Below are 26,479 nucleotides of genomic sequence, written 5' to 3'. Positions count from 1 at the left end.
AGGATAGCCCGAGTCTTCTTTCCAATTATTTTTCGGCAATTGATATTAAGAAATTTATGGATCCCCGAATGAACCCACGAAACGCATCGACCACAAATCGGACAAATTTATGGCCGACACATTTCATTTCGCGATTGCATCAGAATAAAAAGAGGAGAGGAGAGAGAAAGAAAGGTCACGGTAACAAATGCACAGGATCGATAGGACTCTGTGATGTTTCCCACGGGAAACCATACGGCGTACCCTATACTCTATGGTAGCATATGACTATGGGGTGGTCGAGGGCATCTGCCTGTGGACGTAACTCGTTGTAGAAGGTACGAAGGGTGGACCTCTTTTCGAGGCTTATGCTTATTGTGTCCCCCTCTCTTCTCCTCTGTTACATCCGATCAAAGTCACGGTACGATGACGCGATCGCATGTGCGCTAGAATTATTTTGGATCTCACGAAAAGGGAGGAATCGCTGGGACTATTCAAACTTATTCTCAAGAAAAAAAATAACTGAATGTCTATTTCGTTAATAAATATTCGAGTAGCTATAAATGAAATAATTCTGTAATGTATAGGGTGTTTCAAAATATGTGGACGTAACATTAAGAGTGAACACAAACTCCTTTTTTTATTATGCTGTACCACATGTTTTAAAACACTCTGTATTTTTATGTTAAGCTACTCATTAACACTAATGAGTGTTAATTAAAATGTGGCCATCAAATCCCTGATCCCCCCATTGTATTACCTCCTCTTTGGTCCACCTTCCTTTGTTTATGTGCTTCCCCTGGCCATGGCCGCTCGCATTTGTCGCGGCTGGGTTCTGTGATTGATTAGCGGCACCACGACAAACGCTGCCACTGTACTCGTTGTCAGACTCTCCACCGCTGCTAGAATCGTAACCAGACCGCGATCTGGAACAGAAAACAGAGGGAACATTATTTTTCAGCGACTCAATGGAAACTCAATTTAGTGGCATTCTGCATCTGCATACCATACTCACTTAAAAAATTTTGGGGTCGAAATTCTATGCATGAAAATTTTCAAAAATTCTCATACTAGAAGCTTTTTAAAGGATCCCAACCCAAGAACCCCAACCTCGAAATTAATATCGAATATTGGAACAATTGCGCGAGTTTTGAATCGAAAGTCTCGGTCCTCGATGTTTAGTAACAGATCAAACCTTGCGAATCTTGTAACGGATATAGCGTTTCTTCCTTTTTTTTCGTACAAAGGCGAAGACGGGAAATCACGGATGGCTGACCATCCGTCCTGCGCGTCTCTTCCTCGCCTTTGTCGGAAACTATCGCGCTCGCCACCCCTTTGTTCTTCACCCTTGCCCGAATCACCGTCTGAGAGGCAATCTTGACCACAGTCTGGCGAGTGTCAGTTTTTGCGGTCACGAGTGGTTCACTGCCTCTTCTTCGTATTTCAAGGATTTCCTGTCCACTTCCTCCACGAATGAGCGTTATTCATTCTCACCCTTCTCTTTCTTTTTCCTCCCCCTGACACAATTTAACCGAGATTTCAAGAAAAATGCTTCGAGACTCCTCTCCACATAAAAATCAAAATTTTTAATAAATTACTCAGCATACTAAATATTCCTTATTCTCTTAGCAATCATATTCAACATTTCGACCCCATCTTTTATTACTTTCATATGCCTCACCCTTCAATTTAATGACCAAGCGTTATGAAACTCCCTGTAAAGTGCTTCTAGCGTAATGGAAAGTGATCATTACAGAAGTTTCACATTTACAATGAACCGTGGCCGAGTCATTGCCTAATAATCCATCTTCTAGAGTAATTAGCCAACGGTCAGCTGCACGGTGCTCCAACGTATTTACATTCCAACCGCCTGTGGAGTCTAAGTTCGCAGGGTGACGTAACTTGCAGCGATATGGCCGGTTAACTCGAGATGAGGCACGCATGTACGTATATACGCACTTGCCAACGGTCCTGCGCTAGTTATGTTTACTGTTTCAGCCAACCTCCTCGACCGCGTTTCCGCTGCACGCGGCGACGCCGTGCGAGCAAAGCACATTTAACCCTTTTGTTCCGGCAAGGCTCGCCACTGAAGACGTTATTACACTGACATTGCGAAACCAGGTTTCCGCGGAGGGAATGTGTGGAACGTGGCCACGAGATTGGTTCTTAGAGAAAAAAATTTTTATTTCGTGTAATAAAACCTGGAACAATTGAGTAAAAGTAACTAGAAATTGTGAGTTAAATTAAATTCCAAGCGGCAACACTCTGGAGACTCAACAACTGGATCACATCGGAAATTACCAGTTATCTGGGTTCACATGATCAGCCAGAACTTAATTGATGCGTGTGGATGATGATAATTGCGTTGTCAATGCTTTCAGACTAGGTTAACTTAGGAACAATGAAGACGAAGGTATCTTTGGATAGAGAAATAATGGAAATGATAAGGTCCATTGGCCATCTGCGTTTCGCATATGTTTACATGTCGTTCGTGTACCCACGGTATCCCATATAAGCGCTATCGTTTCATAACCTCCCATTGTACTTCGTTGCGAGACACACCATAGGGACACCTTCCTTTCGGTACACGCAGCTGTTTTGGGGCGAGACTGGGGGCTGAACGCGAGGGTGAAAAAGGCATCTAAGAGCACTAGAAAGTATCACAAATTGCCTCGTACTTTCCGCTATACTACAGGTCCTCTCAAAAGCATTCTAAAACATAATTAGAAAAAGAATTCTCCCTCTCACACAGCAATTACAATCGTGCAACTATCTCTGCGGCCCACTTCCCAATCCCAAACTTAATCATTCATAAATAACTGTAGTGGAGTTTGATGTGCTCGTAATACTCCAGCAGTACTTCCTCTACCCTCTTCCCTGTATCGTAAAACGAAATATTTACTCCCTGGACAGTGGGGCCACGCACGTGGCAACTGCGGCTACAGGAAACGACGGATCTCCCATCTCCCTGCAGCTGTTTCACACCAAAGAGAAACTTATACGAAACGCGTGAACACCGCCAGATATATCCTGTAATTGAGCTTCTAATTGGCGAAGCCTAGCAATGCGATCTCTGGGCACATTGGCTTTCCGCAGGTGCACATATGTTTACGTTCCCGGCTGCGAACAACCCGAGAATACATTATGAAGTGCGCGACGCGGTTGCGAGGGAATGCGTCGACCGAAAGGGGAGTGCCGTTCAGGTGGAATGTCTCTTGTACACAGGCCACGGTACAGGAAAAAGAATGTGACCGTCGTGAAATTCGTGACACTATGCGAGTCACTTGTTAGAAGCGAGAATCGCCGACGATTGCAGCGCTGTATTGAATACCGATCGACCCTTGAAACAAATGCTGAAGGAGGAAAATGTATAGCGAGGGGGCGGGTTGGGAGGCGCTGCGATTGAGAAGCTGAAGAAACTATGAATGGTTCGAGCTGAACAGCAGACGTTATACATAGGTTTAAATCTCAAGGTCTTCAACGGTCGCTGAGAGGTGTCCGATCGCGGTATATCTGTTTCGCTGGGGCACAGAGTGGGGCACTGCTCCCACGAGTGGAGGTTACTGGATATTTAGGGGTTAGGTGGCAGTGAGAGGTTAGGTTGATTTCGTTACGGAACGATTCTGGAAAAGAAAACGCAAAAAAGTATTTTTTGGTAGGAATTTTCCTGCGAAAACTTTGCGTAGTAGGAGTTAATGGAAGGTATGAATCGCATTCTTGCGGCTTCGTCTTTTCACTTTCCGATTCGTACCAGCGAACGCAAGTCCGAGGCGAAGGTGGAACGTGCGTGGAATTGTTCAACGTTCGTCTGGCATTCGAGGCTTCATTCAAATTTGAAAGTGAGAATGGAGGTGGATACCAACCACGTGCAGACGAGCTTTGTCACGTGTGGACTGACAAATCATAAATGAACAGAATTCATGAAGTGGTTACTATGTAACGTAAACAATAAACAGGTGTAGCTAAAATTACGAATGAATAACTAACACCTAATTTCAATCTCTAATGTTTCTTCGATAAAAAATGAATGCAATCATATTTGTTAACAATGTGCACAAGAAGTAGTATCAATAATTTTGTCACAATTACCCCCTCTTTTTTCCTTCTTTTTTTTCTAACCTATAATCCCCCTAACCTCTAGCAAAAAACGTGAAGCAGTCTATTTCGTAGTACTTCGATTCTCCCCTTCGATCGACATGATTCTCCTATTTACACATCACACCTGAAGGAGAAAACGAAAGGCAGAGATGGTCCTGGGAATCGTAAATACGATCGGCAACCGTTTCTGCTGCGTTACGTAAAGGCTTTCGCCTTCGTGGATGGTCTAACGGTCGCGAGTATCCTTGAGTTTAAATCCCGAGGCACGTGGCTGAACGCAGGACTTCTTCGGTTATTCTCACGATCCGCGAAAATATGCGCGCACTGTGTACTCGTAGATAACCGAGCCTGAGGAAGATAGAAAAGATCAGCTTGTGTGTACATGACGATTATTAACCCTGAGCAGTGGGGTGGTCGTTCGCCTCGTTCGCCATTCTCGAATAAATTATGAAACACTCGCCGCCAAATCCGATGAATATTTATGCCATCTCTGTATCTACTGTTTTATCGATGACGGCTGGGAAGAAGGATAGCAAACGACATATCTAGCCAAACGTTGAGATCGATTTCGACTCCGACGCGATAAGAGATACGAAAATAAGCGACCAGTAAATAACCTATGTAACATCAATAACAACGCATGTTCTCCGTGTTCGCAACTGTCCTTAATTAGTTGCGTCAGGTCCCTCCTTTTATTATGGTCATAAACGTACAATCGCGTCCAAAAAACACCACAAAAATGTCAGCTTTCGGATAATTAGCGGATAGAGGACATTACATACGAAGAAAACGGGAGAAGTGCGTGAAAAGGGAAACGGAAACGGAAAAGTGAGGGCAGGAGAGATGCGGTTACGATAAAGCAAAGGAAGGCACGTGGATAAATGTACAACTGATACAATCGTCACGATTGTTTCGTTCGACCACGTGACACTCCCCTTGGAAACAAGGGACAATCGAAACGGGTCGGACCGCGACACGCATTAATCAATTTAGAGCGGCAGCACTGTGCAAGTAAATGGGAATTAGCGAAGGAAGGAAAAGAAGAAGAGAGAAAGAGTGTGGTGGATGGAAGGAAATTGAGAAGGGACACGCGAGAGGGCAGAACGAGAGCGTTAGGAGGAAGCAAGACAGACGGTGATGACACAGGAAAGGGGAAGGGTAAATACGGCCGATCGGATCTTGTCGGATTTTATATCTTCCTATCCTCTTACCTCAGTGCTTCTAACTTCCTGTCGGTCTGCAAGGTAATTGAAATATCCTGACAACCGCCAAGACCCAGGGAATCGTCCAAATTACGGTGGACAGGAAAATGGAGGAGGGGAGGAAGTAGTTAAGATAATTTGACTAGAGTAGCACACCTCGGTCGAGGAACTCCTAAGACTCCTTAACGATTTACAGAGATTTCAGTGGAATTCATCGTGAACTCGGTAACTAGACATTAGCATAATTAATACTAGCGATAGTCAAATGTTTCTTCCTTCTCCAATAATAGAGGGACTAGTTGATTTACTGAATGTCCGATAGAGGAATTTTGTTAATGGAAATCGGACCGACTGGAGAGCAAGAGTCAAACGACCCGTCCCCTCTCTTGTTTCATTCTGAATTAAGATTGGACGAATTGAATTTCGGTTGCTAAGCCTACCGCCCCTTCAAATCTGCATGCGAAGCCACTGTCGGAGGTCGAGGACGTCCAGTCGAAGTTTCCAATCGGCCGATTCGACGAGCAAGAAAGCGCCGCTTGTCGCGAGGCGAAATGAATGAACAAGCTCTCGCACTTAGCTTTTCCTTGAAAGGTGGCGACACAAGCAGGTGCTGCGCAACAGCTGCCCCCTTTGTCTAGGACCGTGAACATTGTATGACTCTCGCGTAACTCGAACTCCAATGACAATTCTATATTATATTTATTTCTATTTACGAGACTTTTACGTTCTAAATTTTAAGCCTCAATTCTCTACTTTATCGTAACTTTGAGGTTATGCCCCATTAGCCGCCATTTATGTAAGATACCGACCTACGGTAACTGCATCGTTCCCAAAGCAACTTTGTTGGCGCGGATATCAGGAACAGACGTGTTACCAGGCAGACCACCGAAATCTACCCGATGCTAGATAATAAAATACAGTTCCCTTCCCATGGAAGAGAAGAGGGTTAACGAACCTATTCATCGACCGATTTTCGTCGATATACGCGATTACGCGTCCGTTCCCCCCAAAGTTTACGAGTTCTACGACGAAAGTCGAGCGTTCCTCGTGAGAAAGGGAGAGAAACGGGGAACCCATCGCGTTCGTGGGCATGCGTGCCACGCGTATGGACATCTGCCCAAGTTCCGAACTTTCCCCTCTTTTCGGCCACTTCCTTGCTTCTTGTCTGCCGCCTCGTTTCCCCTCCTTTTGCAACGAGCAGCCCTTAGACCAGCGGTCTTCCTCCTTCCTTCTTCTGCCCTTTTTCCTTCCTTCCGTCCGCCTGTTGCTCGTCACGCAACAATAAGGTCATTGCGCGTACCAGCCGATGTCCCTTCGCCAGCGACGTCCATCGTGTCCCATGGTCATGGTTTGCCGGGAAAACCAGACGGCTATGGTGCATTCGTGTATCCTTCAGAGATCGTATCGCGACTCTGCTGCCATGGGGAAACGTATCGAGGCTCGACCGAGTAATGACAGGGTTTCCAAATGAAGCGTTCTCGAAGAGCGCGAGTGTCGCACGATCTTTCGTGTACCGATCGCCGCTTCGGCGATAACGAAGGACCGTAATGACCAGTGGAGGTCAACGCACGGATTATTATTCCTCAATAGGATTCCCGGGCGAGTTTCCAATTTTCTTCCCAGCCGTTTTTGGGACGACATTTTTTTCGTTCCCAGATACCCACCAGAGGAATTCTGTAATGGTCTACCCCTCGATCTAACCTCTACCTTGTGGAACTACTTTGTAGGTCTCCACCTTGTAGAATTTCTACATCATTATCATTTCTTTATCTAATTTATGACATTTACTCTGTTGCCCTACGGGCCAGATAAACGAGGGGCGTTTTGAACTAAGTTGAAATGAACACGCCCAGTTAATGTAGAATGACGTAACTCTAGCTTTGCTACATGTGCTTCAGGAATAAAATTAGTTATCTTTTAACACACATTTTCCCTTCTTTTATCAATACAAAAATACGGAATCTTGTTCATATTTCCATTTATTGTTAGCCATGTCTGTATCCAAATGGTATGGTGGTCTATGTCAACAGTTAAGTTTCCCATGCATTGTTTAATTAATTAAACAAATGGAAGTCAGAGTTCCTTTCGGATAACGGGTCAAGATCGAGGGTCAATGCAACTGTTATCGAGGTCCCTTCGGTCGCGTGCGGCACAATTGATTCTGTCGTCGATTTCCCAAAGTTAGAGACCAGGTGCACGGATCCATTCGTCCCTGGGCCGTCTGCGTCAGCTGCTACCCCCACGACCCACCCCCTCGCCACACACGCCTCTCTCGGACCAGAAGCAGCCAGACGATGCACTCGGCGTTCCTCAATTTGTGCCTTTAAAACCTCGTGCCGCGGAACTGCCGATGAAAGGGAACGCCCTGGTAAAATATGCGGAATTTGAGCGCGTAGACCGGTGCGCGAGCCGCTACTCACGGGATCCTATGAGCGCCGTTGCTCTCTATCATCACTGGGACAGGTGACCGTGACAAATTGCCTGAGCTGAATACGTTAACTGTAACTTCTTAGCTCCTTGGCACTTTTTCAGGGCACTGTTTTTACTTTCCTCCTCGAGTAGCTTCTGCATCCTAAATGAGGTCTACGTTCGTACGCTGTACGGTAAAATCAGGCGAAAGTGGGGACTGTACCACGTAGTAATGAGTAATTAGATCCAGGGGTGCGTGGAACAAGAAAATAATTAGAGGTGGGGGATGGGGTCCTGTGTCACAAAGTCCTTGGGAGTGATTAGGTCTAGTACCATATGACTCTAAAAAAGATAAATGCAGTACTATTCAGACCTAGGAAATGATCAGATCTAATACCACCTAGTCTTAGGAAATGATTAGACCTAGTACTGCCTAATTCTAGGAAATAATCGAACCTAGTACCACGTAGTACCACCTAATACCCTAGTCCTAGGAAATGAATAAACCTAATACACATGACCCTACAAAAAATGAAACATGGTATATATCGCGTGTTACTAAAGGCTACTAGTAATGCTAGATGCTACCTCTCATGAAAAACCACTCTTGGCAAAAGACAGTAGTAAACGGTATCCCCACAAATTACCATATCGCCACGCAATACTACGTGCCGCTAAGAAATTACGTTACGTGCCGTTAAGACACTGAATTACGCTATTCATGGGCAATTTCCGAGCAGCAAAAAGCGGAATACCTCTCCGTCCGTGGATAATCGATCGCTAGATGACATCACGAGTTACGCTGGCGAGATAAGTGCAAGGTAGTCATACCGCGGAGAATTACTCAATGAACCGTGGCACACTTTTACTCGACGCCGAGCGATCTCGCGGCTAGCGGTGATTCATGAAGGACACCGAGGGAACCTCGTCGAGACTCGCCCAGATAAGACGAAAAAAGACTGAATGGACGGGAATATAGAAATATACGTGGCAGCGGAGGCGAGTCAAGATCAAGGTCGTCACGTTTCGGAATCTTCCTTCGCTGCTCGGCTGCCTGCTCCAGCGGAGAAATTCTGGGCAAAACGTGCGAGAAAGGAAAGCAGGCTGAACTCCCTCGTGATCAATCTCGCCGCCAATAATCGACGAATGTGAAATATGCCTGAAGCGAGGGTCACGGTGACAAAGTCTGGAAGATCAGAGGAAGATACCGTGGTAGTTAGAATTAGAAAGTTATCTAGGAAACCTGGGACGCGCACACCTATACCTGTTCCACTAGGCGATTGCTCGTCTGGCCAGTGGCTGTTTCTACTACTTGCGGCGAGGCGTATCGAAAGGCCCGATTAATTCTAGCCTTAATAGCGCTAGACGCTGTTTTGTTTCCGCCGACTTTGTCGCGAAGATGAATCGCGTCGGCACGGATTCATCCCTCACAAGAGATCGAGATATGGCAATTCGTGCGACATACTAGAACACGCTCGACGAACATAGGGTGCACCGATAGGTACAAGCACTGACACACTCGCAGGAGCGTCGACGTGTACGGTGCTTGCCTGTGTGTATGTATATAGCCAGGGAGCGGGCAGCCAACGACATCAGGGTAGAAGTCCTTACGAGAGACATCTGGCTACCACCTGCCTCGATGCCCTCGTACTGCCAAACTTCCCCCCAATAGAACGCTCCCCGAGCATGCGCACCCGCTCCTATGACGCATGCATGTGGATGCACGTGTAGACGAGGATGCACGTGTTCGAGGCTCGTCGTGCCCCTTCACCCTGCAGATCGCCAATTGCTGGCCACGGATTTTTACTGCCGGCCCTTGACTTCCGAGATCGATTCCGAGCGACATCCCTGGGGTGGATGCACTTGGGAAAGGTGGTAGTTCAGAATGTAGAATACTGTGGGATCTAGGCAGAAAACATTGGACAGATATGGAAGCACAGTAGAAACTTGATTGCGCTTGAGAAAACTTGAGAAATTTTGAGAGTTGGTATCAAACGCTGGAATATAGAATTATTACTATATTTTTAGAATATGTAATGAGATATTTTGATGTTTCTATATAGTCATATCCAAAAATATAGTCTCCCTCCTCTCTGTAGTTTCGAGATACCATCAGCAAAAATTTTCATTTGAAAGTCCCTCTATTCTAGGTCCGTGATTTCGCAGCCCTAATGGAGGGTCATAGAACGGATCGAAAGCGCAAGCCTACCCCATCGGTGATAGCGCTATTGTCTACCTAATATCCTCCCCGAGTTCGTCTGACCGATTAAACCGACCCTGTCGGGCGCATATGTCACTCAAAAGCGTGCGCACCGTGGCAAAAGCAGCGTCGGCAAGGTAAGCGCAAGGGAAATTCCCGAGCCCCTCCGGCTGTCGTGGCAAAAAAGAAAAAAAAAGATGAGGGGGAAGCCCCTCTGGTAGCGAGCTTCATCCCCCTCGCCTCTCGAGGTGCGGCGTCGCACCACCACGCCTTATCCCCGCGTGGTAAGCGCACGACGACCAATTGTAAATCGAGCGAGGAGCCACCCGGTGCTCGTTCCCATGACAAGTGCGATGGGTATTTTCTCCTCGTGAATCTTTAATTCCACCGTGGGAATCGAGGCTCCATCCGAGTCGCGAGGTGATTCGCGCACCTTGCCGATGACGGCTGATTAGATGGCCACGGACCTACCCTCATGGTCTGCCTGCAATCCAGGGTGCGCACCATTATGCCACGGCCAGGCCATGTGTCAGATAACCGGGGGAGGAAATTGGTTATTATGCGGTAGCTGTTTATTCCTGGTAATTAGGAATGATGAAGTTAACCCCTTAAAAGTGGCAGGTGTTCCGCTCGGATATGGTAGTAATTACTTGAGAAATGTTCTTCTCAGTCTTTTTGCGCAATATTTTGTACGTAATATGAGCGAAATAAGATCTCTTCTATTACAAACTTTCCATTATTTTAAATAAAACCACCTTTATCTTACACATTATCAATTTCATTTCCCCTTCAAATAATCACTATACTCTCCACTCTCCAGCCCTGCTGCTGAAGACCGGAGACCCATTGATTCGCGTCTTCAACACAATCAGAACCTCCAAGCATCCAGCAGAGCGCACTCGAGGAACAATAACCCAACGAGGAGGCTCGTAGTTAACGAACCATCCCCAGGATAGACTCGCGATAGCGTAAAAGGTTTGGCATTATTTGATCTCAGGGAAGGCATCGGGAACGTGACAACAAGAGGTCATTAGAATTCATCGCGATGGAGAAGCAGCGTCAGAGTCTATCATTTAGCCGTCCCCCTGTTCCCCCTCGGTGGTCCAGCTGAACAATTCGAAAACATATGCTCGGCCGCTCTTTCGGAAGACTCAATAGAGAATATAAGAAGCCGTCGCAGACGTGTAGAAGGCGCATGCGAAAGCCTTTTGCCGTGTAGGCAAAGTCGCTCCAGACTGCGGTCTTTCTTGACTGGAGCAGATGCTGGAAATCAGGCTCGCCCTTGCGCACCCCGACACGATCGGCGTCGTCGACCCTCGACGAGTGTACCGAACCCGCCGTCGGAAATAATGATACGAGGAGCAGAAACCTGGGGGCTGCGCAAGAGAGGCGAGAACAGGAGGGAGAGAAAGAGAGATAGGCAGAAAGGTCGTTCCATCTTCCTCAGAGGTGAGGGGACTTCCTCAAGGGGCCGCAGTCGCGAATCTCGTCGAGGAAGAACTGGAATCCCTTCCGAATTTGTTACTCGACGTCTCGGGGTCGTCTCTCTCCTCCGTCTCGCGTTGTGTCGTTGCCTTACAATCATTGTCCGTCGTCAAAGGCTTTAAAGGAGCGCGCAGCTGCTTATAAACGGTTATTTAATTGTCAAAGAGGACACTCCTCCGTTACGAATTTAAAAGCCCGACCAAGGTGGATCTCGAGCACCTATCTCTGCCGAGGCAGAATCACTCTGGGAACAATTGTTCCCTGGTGCTGTTCCTCCTAGTCTTTCCTCTAAAATTAGAGTCGTCGGAGACCGCGGGAGCCTTCTAAGTTTACGATGCAACGCTGCGCCCTGCTTGCAGCCAGTGCTCTTGCACGCTGGGAGATTTCTTTTTTTAGAAGGGACCGACCACACGCCGCGGATCCGCGCCTAGAGGTCTATCTGTCCCCGATCAATTCTGGGAATACCGCTAATTAACCTCTGGGGTTAAAGGGCCGAGGGACTGGCAGAGTTGTGGGGTTGGCGAACGGATCTGACCAAATGGCCAAGAAGCCATAGTAGTCTTAGACCCTAAAAGGGTCACAGTTTGAGTCTCACTCTTATTAGGTAAATGAACTCTCCTTGATTCCCTCATCTTCGATCAAGATCAGCAAACGAGCTAAAGCAAATAATGCACAAACGTAGAGGAATGTCAGGAGGTTCAATATATCTATGCATCGCCACGATGTTGTCAGTGTCTATGCATCTCGTCTTTCGCGAAATCTCCATAGAACAATGGAGTTCCCCTTGGCTACCCATAAATCCCAGGCGTCGCTAAGAAACCCAATCACGCGTTTCCTGTCCTATTCTACCCGCGCGCAAGTGGCATCCTGCGTCAGAGACGGAATACACGCGTTGCCAGAGATCAAAAGACGGATTTCCATGGAATCCGTCTCGGGAGAGTAGACTTTCGGGATGAAAGTGGCCGCTGGGCTCCCTGGGCCTGGAACACGTGCCAACAATCTTGACTCTGTGACACGTGGATTCCTTCTGGCTTCAGGTAGTCTGCGATCGCCTCGAACTGTTCTTTTTCCTCCCGTCTGGTATCTATTCCTCCCCCACTCTGGCCACAAGGCGGCGTACACAGCCATAGTTTGCGAAAGGACCACGTGTTTTCGACTCGCAGCGGGTTTCCACGTATCGAGCCTCCAGAGCCTGGAGACGTCTCTTCTATATGGAGATATCTCGCCTAAGTGCGAAGTCTTAAAAACTGAACGGGCCTTTGTTGGAGTCTCCTTGACTCTTTTTCCTCTCTTTTTCTCCTCCTTTTCCTGTATCTCCAGCGTGCCTGGAATCTCGATCTACCAGATCCGCTCTTTTTTTGTCAATTCCGTTCTATTTTTTGCTTTGGCACATTTAATTCTGAATAACCAGGTAACAGATCCCAAGGATTCTTCCACTTTCTCGCAAATGAAGAGATCGATGTTTGCCGACTGTCCAGTTTAAATAGCGACAGTCATCCAGCGTGCAAGGAGCGCTGGGAGGACGCTTGGAATCGGTAATTAAGCCAATTCAGAAAATAGACGACAGCCTCTATAGACAGGTCAGTTAAAGGACAGACGCGAACTCGTCCAGCGGCTAGCGAAAACGGCGAGGGGAATTCTAAACGGGTTCGATCGGGGAACCGGGTTTAAATCTCCTTAGCCTCTCTTGGCCGAGTCGCCCCGTGGGCTGTAGACCTGCGAGAGGAGGGCCCAGCGTTATACGGGCCCATAGTCTTTCCCTTGTGGCTCATGGCGATAAACGTGCCCGAAGTGGGATATCTGCTAGGCAACCAACGAGGGATAGTCCCAGAGTTCCGAAGGTGCCTGCTTTTCTTTTCTGTCTGCCTCCGAGGTCCTCCCCGCTTCCCCCTTGTCCTGGCTCACATTGGATCCACGCAACCTACTGGGTGACTTTTTCAAAATTATTGCCCGTCTCCTAGTGCATTCGTAATCAGGGGCGGTTACTGACTTCCAGTCAAAAGAAATTTTTCTGAATTCCCGAAATTTTAAGGAAACACCTTCATATGTTTTCTTAGAGGTTTGTAATCGAGATTAAATGTTTAGTTTTCAAGCTTCTATTCAGTCACTGGGTTTTCTCTTATTTAAGAAGAGAGTCTTTGTTCCAAATCAAACAGAAGTACCGTGACGAAGAGATGAAAATGTACACCAAGGCAGGCACAACAATCTCCCCCGCGATAAGGCCGCATCCTTTGATATCGACGCCGAAGCAGACTTCCGTTGCTCGCGGCGAGATGTTTGGAATGTTCGCGCATAACACGCTTGTTCCTGCCGTTTGTTTAAATAAATAGCGCGAATAGCGGTTGGCTCGTTAGCCAGTGACAGTTTACAAGAGATAAACCGGAGGATCGAAGCGAATTCTAATAGGTGATAGCCTTGGGAAGAGACCTAGAAACCTGTTTAAACTCGGGAAACGGGATTGCGAACCGTTTACCGTTTACGATACAGCTTATGGAGGCCTCTACGAATGACTTAGTTTTTGCTACTCTCTCTTTCATTTAGCTCGAGAATGCAGGGGAACTAATTGTCTATCAAAATGTACATATTTTATGAGTTGTAAAACGAACTGAATGAGAAGCGAGGAACACGAGTTTGATGTGCTGTCTATTTGAAAATTTAAAAATTTGAAAAATCAAATATGGAAAAATTGAAAAGTTTAAAAATTTGAAAAATCAAATATTCAAAAATTTAAAAATTTGAAAATTTGAAAAATCAAATATTCAAAAATTTTGAATTTTGAAAACCCAAAAATTTTAAAATGTGTGAACAGTGGAACTGTCACTCTTAAGAAAATAGAACTATAACTTTTATCATCTTTAAAATATTTTTCTGATACCCTTCTACACCTTGTGTATACCTAATTAAAAATGCAACTGACTGCACATTCACTTCAACAGATAATACAAACTGAAATAGTATTGTCAATTCTGCAGCGAGTAAATAAAAAAAAAGTAGATCAGTCAAAGGCACCGAGATGTCAATCACAGATATCTGAATTAATAGGCGCATGCGTTACTTACGCCTCAGTGGGTGGCGGCGAATAAAACGACGAGTGATAGGTAATATCCACGACCTTCGCTGGCATGAGCAGCCCACTCGACACTAAATCCATTCTCACGGGCCGTCTTCTAGGAAAACTCGCGGTCAGGGTCTCCTGAATGCCTCCGCCTGGATCCACCCGAAAGCTCGAATTCCACGACTGGTCACGCCGTTCCCAGAACTCCTCTGGCGTGCTTCACGTATTAACACCGCGAACCATCATCGAGAATCTCCGTGCACCATATACCCGATTACCTCCAGAGCCTCAATCACCGCGAAACGCTAGACACACCGTTAGCCGAAGCTTCAATCGCTACACAAGCATATTCGCGCCTCCAACAGGAAACTGGCCTTCGATCAATCCTCCACAACTCGCACCGATTACGATGTTACAACCTTACAGCCGCGTTCCCACGCGAAAACATAAAAACTTCGGTGGCCCTCACCCCTCACTCCGTCCCTTTGTCTATCTTTCGTAACAGTGCACCCTCGTGGTCGTTCGCGCCACCGGAAACCTCCGCTGCAGCCTGTCCTTGTCGCCGCGCTGGACCCGTTCGCCGTGGGTCCTCGTCGCGAGAGAGACGATCGCGCCTCGGTTATCGGAGCAGCCGAGGAGGAGGGGATCGTTTGGGCGCACGCGTCGCGACAGCGCAAAGAGCGTTCGCAAAAGGGGATAAGGTTTGTCGCCAGGCGGTCCTGGAGGAAAAAGCGCGACGCGTAGTCCCGGAAATTGTTCGCGGCCACCGTCAGCGTCTCTGTGGATGGATCGACTCTCCTCTGTTGTTGTCCATAACGCGGGCGCTGTGATCTGGAGAGCCGCGACGCGCGCCCAAAATCGAGCAGAGTCGCGCGGAGAGGGTCTCGACGGATCGACGTTTAGATTTGAACTGAAGGTACAGCCGGCTGGTTGCCGGCCTGACGGTCCCTAACGTGCTCTCGTGTTGCTGGTCGCTGTTGGCAACGCGTGGAGGGGAAAGGTACGGCCGTGGCTGGGTCGGGGGTAGGGAAGGACGCACAGGGGAGCCACGGGGCCGGGGAGATGGGACCGAGGGCGCGACGAAACTCCCCGAGCCTGTCCCTACACATGGACGATCTTTCTGTACCAATGTGGTCGGGTCTACATGCGCCCCCAGTCATTCACCACGACGGAGGAAACAGACGGCGATGCCGACGAGGGAAACCTCTGGGGTTGACGCGTTCGTGGGCTAGCAAAGGGTACTGATTCACCCCTGAGTTGGGGAAGTCGATACAAGGTTCGCAGAATTATTCAAAACATCGCGAATTGTGCAGGAGCTTCAAATTGGCTTGCAACAAGTGGAGGGTTTGATTTAAGATTCTTGCTCAGACTTTGGTATGATCATTGTTGCCCTCATATCCTTAGCAAAATTCGTCTAAAGACGCTAGAATGGAAAATAAGATCCTTTTCTTTATTCGAGGTTAAATAGTCTAATGAAAACATCGTCCTGATGACATGTGGGTCATAGGACAACAAATGTGGTAACCCACATGAAGTTCAGGAGTGAAGTTTCTGATGAAGCTTAGGTCGCCAGCAGGGGGATTTCATTGATGCTATTAAATAACTTGCTGAGGCAGGAACACTTTGCTGGCCGAGACGAATGCATTCACCGTGAAGCATTGAAGTTTCCTTTTGTTTGTGGACGTAATAAGGAAACTTCTTGCAATAAGGAGAATCTGTTTGCAGATACTTATTTATCGAGGTTTCTCCTTGTGCTTTCGATCTGACAAAACAAAGAACCGGATTCGCTGTTCATCGATCGATAACTGCATCGTAGCGTGTTCAGGATTCCATTGGTGGATGCTTGGGAAGCCTTCAGGTGTAGGTTTAATGAATGAGTAAACACAGCGATCAAGAATTCAAATCCGGTACTTTCTTCTTATCGCTGATTTCTCACATATTGATCGCGATCGCTTATTGTCATTCGACTGGCTACCGATTGCCAACTAACGAGAAACTTAAGAGTCGCCTCTGCGGACACGAGGCAAAATAAACAAGCTTCTGAGAGTGTTTGAGGAGCTGCATCTCCAGACAGTTCACTAGCTCCTTATGCCCTTCCTCTGTGCAGAAACCATAGTGGCTTTCTCTTTTCTGAATATGCACTTGCGAAATGAGTATTCAATTTTTGGTAATAAAAAATTTCAGAGATTCAGCTTTTTTCAAATTTTTTTAGATCATTAAAAATAAGAAATAAATACATGTCTTACTGTTGGTAGAGATAATTCTGACTTCAAGAATTATTTGAAAAGTGGCGCCAGTGCTTCATTTTTTTTGGTGCAGCCTGCATCTTCTACAGGCCTGGTCTTCAAGATAGGAAAACTTCCTGTTACGTAAAAGAAACGGTTGCGAGCGCAAAGAAAAAAATGTAGAACCGTTTCGGAAGAATCTTGAGGTCACGCTTAGGAAGAAATAGGGATCGCCTTGTTTTGGTTCGATTCTGATCGTTCTCGAGCTCCGAAAGAATCACGAGGACTACTGTCTAGCCGTTTTACTTATGTAATCACCTGCAAAAGGGCTCCTCCTATTGTAACGGGTATGCAACTAAAACACTACCCACGTCATTTATCAGATTTTTTAAAAAATACTACCTTTTCCGCTTAAACTACACTTGTAATGTATTCTCTACAGTGTAGACTTTAAGCTCATTGGCGCCACAAATTCCTCTGATAATTCTTTGTAAAACTGTCCAATACCCATCACTGACGCAACTCCACAATGTACACTATCCATATGTAACAGACAATTGATACAATATTTGAATTTGGCAATCGGTCGATCTATGTTGACACTCGCGTGTTCAAATTTGCTTTCGAGGCAATGGTGATCACTGTGAACAGTGCCCCTGGCAGTAGACAAACAGTTTTCAATACACAGGGAAGACTGCAACTCGAAAACAATGTATAACTCCGTGTGAACGAGTTTCTCGCTTCTAAGTTTCCATCGATCCATTATTCCAGGACAAATACAGGTGTCAGAGAAGACAGACTTCCTCCCAATGGTCGTAAAATCGTGGATACCGTCGTAACCATCGGAGGAAGTGGTAAAGTGTAATGTGGGCTGCTGAGGGAAGCTATAATAGTCCCAGCGGGGAACCAAAATGAATAGCACAATAAATCATTTTAATAAGAAAAAGATACTTTGATGGAAAATCCGTGGAGATATCGCACAGTTGCATGCGTACAATTTTGCAATTTGAAAGGATAAAAAATTGCTTATTGTTAGAATTTGCTATATTCGTAACAGAAGGTGCCCCGTGTGGAGCCAAAGGGGACAGAAGTCACGATGCCTCCACTAAATGAACGAAGCACAAGCCTACTGTTTTCAAAACAAAAGACAACACGCGTTGCCTGTGAGAACGCGAACTTTAATACCGATGAATACTCCTCTGTTGCGCCTCAGGGTGCGTTTACATCGCTGGTCGCGGGATACTTTCCCACCGTGGAGCTGGAGCAATATACCCGTGATTCGCAGACCCGCGATATTCTTGTACAGAACGTGACCCATACTGCGTTTCAACCTATTTTCTGCGTGTCTCGTCACGCGTTCCAACAGTTACGAGGAGGATCGTAACAGCGATTTGTATAAAACGTTGCGATGGAATTCGAAAGATCTTACTGAAGACAGTCATTTTTGTCCTTTATTTTTGCGTTTCATTTTTCAACTGATTTCAAAGTATTTTTTATACGAGTTAGAACAGTAGTATTTTTTTTATCATTGTGTTAACATCATGAATCACGGTGCTAACATCATGGGTGTTCCGTATTATGCAAGACAGGGGTGTCTGGTTCGGCAGAAAATTTCTTTCGGGCCGTTGAGCAAGGAGCATGGGTCACCATAGTATACCTTTACCTAAGCTCAGATTTAAATCAACTCGATTTGCTTCTCGACTTGGGGCAGACAGTATATTGCCCTTAAGTTAAAGCTCTACAGCGACAAAATGGAAATTTTGTGATTCAGGAATCCCATTGTTCGCATTCCCACGAATTCTCAATCATTTGTTTCAATATTTTTCCCGATATTTAATAGCGTGTATATTTTTTCAAATTTTGTTGCTACAGATTCTAGAAAACCTTAGAATTCTATCTGCACACCTTGTAGATCGTTAGGTCGAACGTTAGGACGCGCCAAAGTCAGCTTCTCCATCCTGAGGGCCTTGAGACGCTAAAAAATTCAACGGTCACTTGGGTCGAGGAAAATATTTACAAACTGTCCCTACTCCTGGAACCGGCGGCGAGATACGATTGATGAACGGTTGCGAAGGATTTAATGCGTTTCTCCTTGTAGAGCCGAGACGTAGTTCTCTCTTACTGGAGCAGCACTGATATTAATATCAAACTCCAAACTCGAATCCCCTCTGGCGCCATATGAAAAACGTAAAAAAACCCAGCAAACTCTTCAAGATTTTACCTGGTTCCCGATAAAAATCGGTCCTCCCTTTGGCAAGAAAATTTATTCACGGATGCATCGGCGAGACCGCGAACACTGGCCTCGGTATCGCGACGAAGGAGGCCAGAGCGCTCTCAAGAAACATTTACCGCGATAACGAGGGAGGAAGGAAACGAGCGGGGACAGGATGCAGCGAGAGAGGAGCTCATACAGAGGGAATCATAGAACGCAGAATCCACGACAATTATCCGAATTCCACGAATCGTCTCGCGGACGCCATTAATCTTCGGTGTGAATTGGCCTTTACGTGTGGTCGTCGCGTCGAGAGAGCGCGGGCGAGCGAGAGAGCAGGAGCCAGGGGTACGGAGAGAAAAATAAACGAAGGGGGAAAAAGACGCGAAGGCGAGGAAGAGAGGAGAAGGCTGGGCGACACGGAAGAGAAGAGGAGACGTGAGAGAGAGGGAGGAGGAAGCGAGAGGAAAGGGTCCGGGATGTAAGCTCTCCGCAAGGCCTCGCGATTTCGCCGTTGTGTTCTGAGAACCGATCGCCTCTCGAAACGCGAAGGACCAACAAAAGCGAGCCACGTGGAGTCGACATCGAGCCTTTTGCACGCTGGATTTAAATGCAATAATGGCGATCGGAATAATTGCCCCTCTAGCTTCATCCTTTTCGACCAATCGCCGTGTTTCGTTACCCTGGCGATACTCTCATCGTCAATCGATCTCTGCAGGATTGCAATGGTAAATGTATCGCTCGAGCTGACTCTTATGCATCGGTAGGACTGAAACGGTTGAAGTTAACTTACAGTCACTTAGGGTCCTATTTATACATTGCTAAGAACTCGTTCTATATTTATTCAAATGTTCTTCGAACGCTGTCGATGCCCTCGGCGAGAAGAAAATTAGGACTTTCGATCCTGCGTTCTCACAATATCGCATTGTGCAGTGCGCGCATATACTTGCGTAGAAAAAAGATAGTTACCGGCAAGCAATATCAACGTCTAGTTCATTTACCAGTTCGCCAGGCTTTGTTCGGCATTCAAGCGACCGGATACGAAGTAGACGTAAACACTAAATACAGAGAATATGGAAATGAATGCAATGGAACAGGTCACGAAATTCTTTGGGCTGCTCCCGAGACCCAGACCCGAATAAAGATTCGCTGTTGGAGAGAAAAAGGACCAGAGGAGAAAAAATTGCCATTCATGCGCCGTAGCGCTTGGGAAGCGCGAAAAATTATACTCGAATCCTTTTTTTCATTCCTGCCCATCCCTGAATCGACGATATTGTCGAACAAGATTGCGCAGCTCCTCCCTCGTATCGTTCTGACAACACCAGATGGCGTAATATCCTTTGACTTTGGATAACAATGAGCGGGATGCGAGTTGAGAGAAGAAATGCAGAAAAATGCTCGCGTGTGGCGCCCGGGGTCTTGCGTCCCTCTCGCTGCTCCTTTTTTCATGGCGCTGGACCTGCGTACTACGAGTGCGCAGATCACGAGATTGCGCGCGGGACTTTTTCGCGAAAACTCGAGGGAACATCACAGGAAATAGCACCTATAAAACTATAATGACATAAACTAACGAGCTGTGTCACAGTAAACTGACGAAACTTAAAAAATATAGAAGACGTGTGACTTGATATACACCTCCTACCCCCACTCTGTACACCAAGACACGCAGTCAAACACGTTTCAACAATTTCCCAGTTCCCCAGGTATTCCGCCTGCGTACTTCGAAAGCCCAAAAAAGAAGGAAACCCGTCGAGATTGGATTAAGAAAGCTTCCCCTGGATCTAGCCCCTGAAGGACGTCGAGGAAATGAACGATAGGCTGTCGTCAAATAACTTTACGCGGTAGACGCAGGCGCAAGACAAATTAGACGTCTACGCGCCGCATGAAATTCCAGTGGTAGACGCTGTACGAAAGAGATGCCATATACGTCGGTAGAAGGCAGACCGATACGTCTGAGAATGGATGTGCAGGTCGTTCCACGATGCAGACAGGTTTTTCCCTTTGAAGTGCGCTGGGAGTCCGCCTTCCGGGTTCTCATTCATTCCACAGCCACCGAGTGCCCACGGATGGACCAGGGTGGCCAGAAAGGATTGAGAACCGCCGATCCCTGAGATGTTGGTATTCGTACAAGGAACACGAGGCACCCCGTAATTTTTCGGTCGTATCAACGCGCCGCAGTTCGAGAGCCGCGAGTTACCGACCGCATTGCGGTACCCGAACAGGATTCGCGTTCGTGGATCGGTAATTGACTAAAAAAGCCCAGCGCGAATCGAGCTCTTCCTGTGCCGGGTTTTCGCCCGGTTCTCGAACTCGAGTGCAACGAAACGATTGAACATGACGGCTGCCTCCGCGCGGATCGACCCGCGCGATAAACATCGCCGACGCTTCAGCCTTTTATCGCGCGCCGTTGTTTTAGAGCGCACTAACGACCGAGTAATTAAGTCGCCTGGCCGCGCATACTCCCCCAAGGGCTCGTTTAAGGCCTCGTTGCGCGCGGTACGCGTACCGACTGGCGCGTGTTAATTATCGAATTAAGCAACACGTGTCCATCGCTAATGGATCGCTACTTCGGAGTAATATTTACGAATGAATCAACGGAGGGCGGCTACGAGTAATCGGAGCCACCACGAAACTCCATAAATATTGACGTTATCGAAATCTGCTGCGGCAAGAAATATGGCTCGACTGAAACGACGATGTAGCAGTCGAAATCTTCTTTTTTTTTGGACTTCGAGGAAGTACGAAGATTCGAGGATTCAAGCTTTTTTCGTTGGATCGAAAAAAGTGTAGAGAGAGGTCAGGGTTAGGACCTTTGGGAGGGTCCTCAATTTCATAACTCAATATTGTGCTTTTCTACGTACTAATGTCGAAGTTCAGTTGCTGTACGTGTTTCGAGGGGGCCTTGTAAGTCACCAGTGGCCACTGCGACGGTCGACGAATGAACAGTTTGTGGCCCCAAACCGATAATCGAGCGACTGTGAGTGAAGTGGGACTCAGGGCCGACGCGAGGGCCAAATATAGCACGGCAACAGAACCTTAACGATGACATCTGCGAATCGGCCGCGGACAGACATTTTTATCAATCCTATGGAGATTAAAGAGCATCCTGTCGCGCGGAATCGCAGCGACCCTGGTCGTCGCGACGATTCGCGCGCCAGTGTGCGAGAAGACAAATAGAAGACAGCTGCCGCGTTCATAGAAACGAAACGAGACGAGACAAGAACCCTCCTCGTCTCTTTCACCCGACGATGATGCGTGCCGCTCGCTAGTGTACCCTCGAATGCGCGCCCAGCAAGAGAGACCGTGGAAAAGAGAGGAGAGACACACACATAGGCACGCTCGACACACGTACTGGTCTCAGCTGAGCGAGAGAGATAAAAAACGAACGAAGACAGCGATACGGGAACAAGAAAAAGAATGGAAGAGAGGGTCAAGAAAATGTGGGAAAAAGATACGCTAAGGCAACGTGGCTCAATCAAACGGAACAAAGTCACGATGCAGTAATTAAAATCGAAAAAACTGGAGAAAGAGGATCGGGAGATATGCGAAAGATAAAATTCAGCACATCTGTCACCAATGTAAACCAAGGTAAAAGAACGATCGGAAAGAGTCTCGAGGGAGGGATTCCGTGCGAGATCAAAAGGGCCATAAGGGGCCGAAAAATTAGTCCGCGAAAAAAAGATTACAAGCGAGAGAGAAAGAGTCGGCGAAGAAAACAGCGGAGCGGCGAGCGGAAATGAGATTGAAAGAAAACGCGTTCGAGGCGAAAGAGGAAGAGTTCACAAAAGGTGTAAAGAAAAGAAAAGAGAGTGAGGAGGGGTGGCGGCGGGGGGGACGGGGAGGAAGAAAGGCGAGAGGAGGAGGGGGAGAAAGAGTCAGGGTGGAGCAAGAAGCGCGGCGCGCGAGGGCTGTGCACGAGGAAGGGAAACGTGGTGTTGTGTGCGTTCCTGAACGCGCTGCGTGCGCTATGCGCGGCGTCTGTTTGTCCTTGCGTCCTGGCTCAACACACGCCTTGGCAGTTGCCATGCGGGACACCGGGTCCGTGGGTTGACGTCACTCTATCTCCCAACGGGCGAGTTAATATTGATAAGTAGAAGCGTTACACGCTCTGGAAGCCGGGATGAAGGGAGATGAGCTCGCAGCGGGCCGAACAATCGCACGCGCGGCTGGCGAATTACCAGCCACCGCGATCCGTCTGTCCATTGCCTGATAAAGATGATCCTCGTGGTGGGGGTCTGCGCAAATCGTGTTCTGGTTATTGGAGAAGCGGGAATTGGAAAAGAGGGATTCACGTTTACCTCTGAAACGACTGCAAACGTGAATGCAGGCTAGACATAGAAGTCGATGAGATAGGGTGCAATATGGACGAAATGAGGGGTCTGCCGAGGGTTATGTAGATCCTCGAACGCTCGGAAACTCGAAATGAATCTGGGGTGGACTTGTACCATCTGGACTCTTAATATCGGGGGCCGAAGCTGGCCACAATGAGGGAAAAAAATGTTAATGAACGGGGATCATTCCAGCGTTCTACATTGGAGTCTTTGATGCATAGAAGGCTTATATTCCCATGATCAAATGCGAGCAGACAGCTTCTCATTTATGAGAGTGTTCTATCACTGATATTACATAATTTCAAAGTGAGCTCAATTAGCTTATTTTATAATGTGCGGATATAGGATTAAATAAACACTCTTACATAGGTGTCCCGTTTTATTTTCCCCCTCTCTTACAAGGTAAAAAATAGAACCGAGAATTTCACTGAAGTTACTAATGAAGGCGTTCAGGTATCAACGCTAAAGGGCCCGTAACGCAAGAGAAGCGTGAAGGCTGAGTTTCTGAGAACAACTTGTTAAAGAGGAATTTATCGGTAGGTTTACGGTCCCTGGCTTCTACAGCAAAGCAAATATAGGGAAATGGTATGCGAGCTGTTGATACGTCGGAAGGGAGGATCCAGTTTGCGAGAATGCGTCTGCGGTTAATCACAGCTTACCCGGTCAAACACGTGACGCCCGTTAAACATGGAGTTACTGATACAGTTTTATTTCCTGTCGTTCAAGCGCCACCTTGATAACAAGCGGAAACGGGCCAAAGGAATTTCTTGATTCAACAATAGCCTCGCTAAGCCCATTAAATGACCCAAAAAATATTATCAGCTAGCCGAATAGGAAAGCAAAAAAAGTTTGATATATCACGTGTTGATATCGCATGTCCCCTTGAAAAAAAAAAGAAATATGGCCGCCATTCGCGTACCCTCATACTCCGAAGGCGGTAAATACAGCATCATCAGCGCAACGTGTCTACTGTTACGCTTTTCTCGCGCGATGCGTGGCGCCAATACGGGCGCAGCGCGGCCGATTGTTTCTCTCGAATATTTTCTTTCGAAAGGAGAAAGCTGACCCTTCCGAGAGGAGTTCGCCACGCGTTACCTTATACCTTTCTGGGTTACCGGATCCGCGAATGAGAAAGACGATATCGGATGAAAAAACTTGGACAACGTAGTCAGCGGCTAACCTCCAAAAATCCTCGCATGACCGTGGTGCCTTTGCATCGATCCTGCCAACGCGACACAACGGTGGATCGTGAACTATGAGTCACGTGACATTTTCGAATCTACCGATATCAAATAAATACGTTTTCGAGGAACTGACTCGTAGAAAGGAGCAATGTTCCCTTTCCACGATTCTACTTCTTTCGTCCCTCGATCTCTACGTTCCTCGTGTAGATAAAATTTATCGCCGATTCATGGATCCTAATGACGAGACAGGTATCGCGAAAGACGTGACAGAATGCGCCTATTCTTTGTGCTCCGATGTATCTTGCGACCTAGGGTGAGAACCTTGGGTACATTGCGCTTTCTACATACTGGCGTGTCGTGTAATACGAAGACGGACGGCAGATCGTGTGTATGCGTGAGAGAGAGAAATGGAGGGAGGGGTAGAGAGGCGGTGGAAATTGAAAAGAGAAAAGTGTATCGGTGGCCGAGAGACGAACGAAGAGGCGAGAACACACGGGACCGGTGCACGGTCTCTACGCATGCCACGTGTTTTACCACCTGCCTTGGCTAGACGCTCGATAATGTAAAAAATATACGCATGGAACATTTAAATACACTGCCACCGCGACTACACTTCCGGAGAACAATATCTGCGAAAGTATTACGAGGCACGTCACGCGAACCTTATCGCTAACGTTCTCTGTTCTCTCGGATCAAGTTGAAAATCTATGATCTAATACGAGAACAATGTATCACTATGTGTTGCATGTATTATGATGAAGTTGAGATATAAATCTGTTTCGTTTCTCGAGATGTGGTCTATTCGTTTATTAAATTGCCAACTTTCGGGCAACTCGAGAATTTCGCTTAAATGAAATTCTTGGAATCACTAGATTCACTAATTCTTGCCTACATTGGAACTTATTTATAATTCAGCGCAGTATTATCACACACTCGAAGTCAATTTATTATTTTAATTCGACATTGAAATATTTAGAGAATAGAGTTAACATTATCTAAAACTGCGCGGCGATCGTTTGATTCGACCGCTCGAGGTTCGCTTAGTCGTGTTCGGGGTTAAATACCTCCGAATTCTATCGCGGTTACGAACATCGACCTTCACGCACGTATGTATCTTTAATCGAAAGCCCGTCTTGGAATATTGGATAATGTAATCGTAGACTTTGATTAAATAACACGACACAGTCGGTTGTGACTGTTTTTTTATTATTGAGATCCGGGGGGAATATGTTGATTAGCGAAAACGAGAATTAACATAGAAACTGACGTATGTAAATTGTAAAGAAATAGACTCACCTCTTTCCGACAAACCGCATATCGTTTAGTGCTGCATCATTCGTGAAAGACCACCCGATCGAGGACACAGTCAGCGAAGTATAGACGTCTACCACGATAAATTCCCTTCGGTCGGCGAACCTGACAACATGGCCGAATTCACCCTCTGCCGAATAACAAAGATTCGCAACCTCCAAGGGAGAGAACGTACCGAAAACTGCCGTGTCAATGCACGAATGTTTTTCGACAACTTTGTCGGGGAACGAAGGTCACGATCTGCTACCTGTACACATTAATATCGCTTTTGTTTACACACAAGCCTTGACAGGAGGGCCTTAGATCTTACGACACAGATTATGGGTTATTCGACATGTGTAAACTAAACAGGGTACTTCCTCGTGCGAAAATTAGACGCAAATGAGGACGGCCTTGACATCTGTTGAGAGACGGATGAACTGTGTTATCTGATTAGGAATTATATGAATTTTGTACACTTTGTGATAAATAAATAAGCAATTTCCTTTTCTTGATACTTATACATTGATAGTGAATAAAGAGATTCTTGTTTTTACGCAGAAAACGTTTTAAAAAATTGCATGGAATCTATCTTTGATCATTCAAGTGCCATCTACTGGCGCTATGATTAAGTAAACTTGTGAAAATTAAAAAAATCACATTTTAAAGTTTTCAGACTTTTTCAATTTTCAAATTTTTTTTATTTCTTTCAATTTTGTTTAATTAATTGTATCTTTTGAATATAAATTAGTGTGAATTAAAAAACGTTAGTATCGTTGACTCTGTCCAGATGGCGAACGTAGTTTGTG

The 26,479-nt window shown here is 46.6% G+C and overlaps 1 protein-coding gene and 1 long non-coding RNA gene across 7 annotated transcripts in view; one reads left to right on the top strand and one right to left on the bottom strand.

Moving 5' to 3' along the window:
- Myb (proto-oncogene like protein Myb) overlaps window positions 1–25,988 on the bottom strand; it is a 32,864-nt gene extending 6,876 nt beyond the window's left edge. For 2 of the 6 annotated variants that reach the window (XR_013003508.1, XM_076392459.1), the window contains exons 1-2: window positions 14,433–14,504; window positions 740–905 (exon numbers count right to left, since the gene is read on the bottom strand). Coding sequence is in view for 5 of the 6 variants with exons in the window: in XM_076392459.1 (XP_076248574.1) it covers window positions 740–905; window positions 14,433–14,497 (231 nt within the window). In the remaining variant the exon portion in view is untranslated. Of the gene's footprint in view, window positions 1–739; window positions 906–994; window positions 1,120–14,432; window positions 14,525–25,676 lie in introns of those variants that run through there. The other 4 variants (XM_076392458.1, XM_076392457.1, XM_076392454.1 and 1 more) reach the window with 4 other exon arrangements.
- Window positions 3,354–3,918, top strand: LOC143188274 (uncharacterized). Its single transcript, XR_013003509.1, has 2 exons — window positions 3,354–3,574; window positions 3,639–3,918. It is a non-coding gene; the product is annotated as an uncharacterized LOC143188274 (long non-coding RNA).
- Window positions 25,989–26,479: the final 491 nt, after the last annotated feature.

The sequence above is a fragment of the Calliopsis andreniformis genome, chromosome 2 (genome assembly GCF_051401765.1).
Source record: "Calliopsis andreniformis isolate RMS-2024a chromosome 2, iyCalAndr_principal, whole genome shotgun sequence".
NCBI classification, from domain to species: Eukaryota; Metazoa; Arthropoda; class Insecta; order Hymenoptera; family Andrenidae; genus Calliopsis; species Calliopsis andreniformis.
Note: the sequence above shows the minus strand (reverse complement) of the source record. Positions and strands in the feature narration are given on the sequence as shown.